At 30.0% G+C, this 963-nt stretch overlaps 1 protein-coding gene across 1 annotated transcript in view; it reads right to left on the bottom strand.

The window, feature by feature from the left end:
* The window catches only part of LOC102680049 (chaoptin-like), a 96321-nt gene that overhangs the window by 50305 nt on the left and 45053 nt on the right, over positions 1–963 (bottom strand). Inside the window, exon 3 of the mRNA XM_031510314.1 lies at positions 183–221. Coding sequence (XP_031366174.1) covers positions 183–221 — 39 coding nt within the window. The remainder of the gene's footprint in view (positions 1–182; positions 222–963) is intronic.

Below are 963 nucleotides of genomic sequence, written 5' to 3'. Positions count from 1 at the left end.
TTTTTGATTTCTTCGAGAATTTAGGATGGAATTTAGGAAGAAGAAGATTGTGAAAATTAGTAGTCAGATAATACTCGATTTTAGGACGTTACATTGGATCTAAGAGGCTGATATAAATTATGAATGGATACGATCTTTCGAAAGTTATATACAGTAAATTACATTGAACAAAATTTCGATACCTGCTTCGTTGATTTCTCGTTTCCATGGTTGGCTGCGACCTGAAAAAGTGAAAAAAAGTTTTTAATTTCATTTATACAGAGCAATATATCAATAATAATTAAAATTACTCATTTAATCGTGTCGTGAACGATGTAATATAAGTTGCTTCGCGAGAAAAAAAAAACAAAAGAAAATAAAAAGCGTATAATTTTAGGAAGGAGAAATAATCAGGAAGAATAATCGTATTATAAGCAATTCTCCCGATAATAAGAGAAAATAAATAGAATCTTAATTAATTGAACAAAAGTAAATCGAATCGAAAACGCGAATATAAAAATTTGCAAGGCAGAGGGATAAACGAAAACCGCATCAAATTTAAATCCGAATAACGAATACGATTAATCAATTAAATCAAATTAATAACGTAATATTATTTTCTTTTGTATCCGCATAACCATTACATTTTATTAATTATAATTATCCCATATTTTATCACTATCCAATTTCTTTTATATTATCCCCAATCGAATTAAATTGTATATATATATATATATATATATCCACTTTCAAGATACGAAATCGAGGGTAGATTTCTCTCAAGCTACCCTCTCTCTCTCTCTCTCTCGACTTATTCTTTTCGCAAATGGACACTGCGCCGTAAGAATCGAAACAATCGAGTGTTCCCTCTCTCGAGAATTTACCTGAAATACATTTTCACGTTCTCAGAATCTATCAGAATCTATCTACCACTGCGAGTATGCATTTCGCGTGTATTTCATTTATTTTCAATCTTTCCAATCT

Source organism: Apis dorsata, unplaced genomic scaffold, assembly GCF_000469605.1.
Source record: "Apis dorsata unplaced genomic scaffold, Apis dorsata 1.3 scaffold_220, whole genome shotgun sequence".
NCBI lineage: Eukaryota > Metazoa > Arthropoda > Insecta > Hymenoptera > Apidae > Apis > Apis dorsata.
This window is presented reverse-complemented; position numbering and strand designations above follow the sequence as displayed.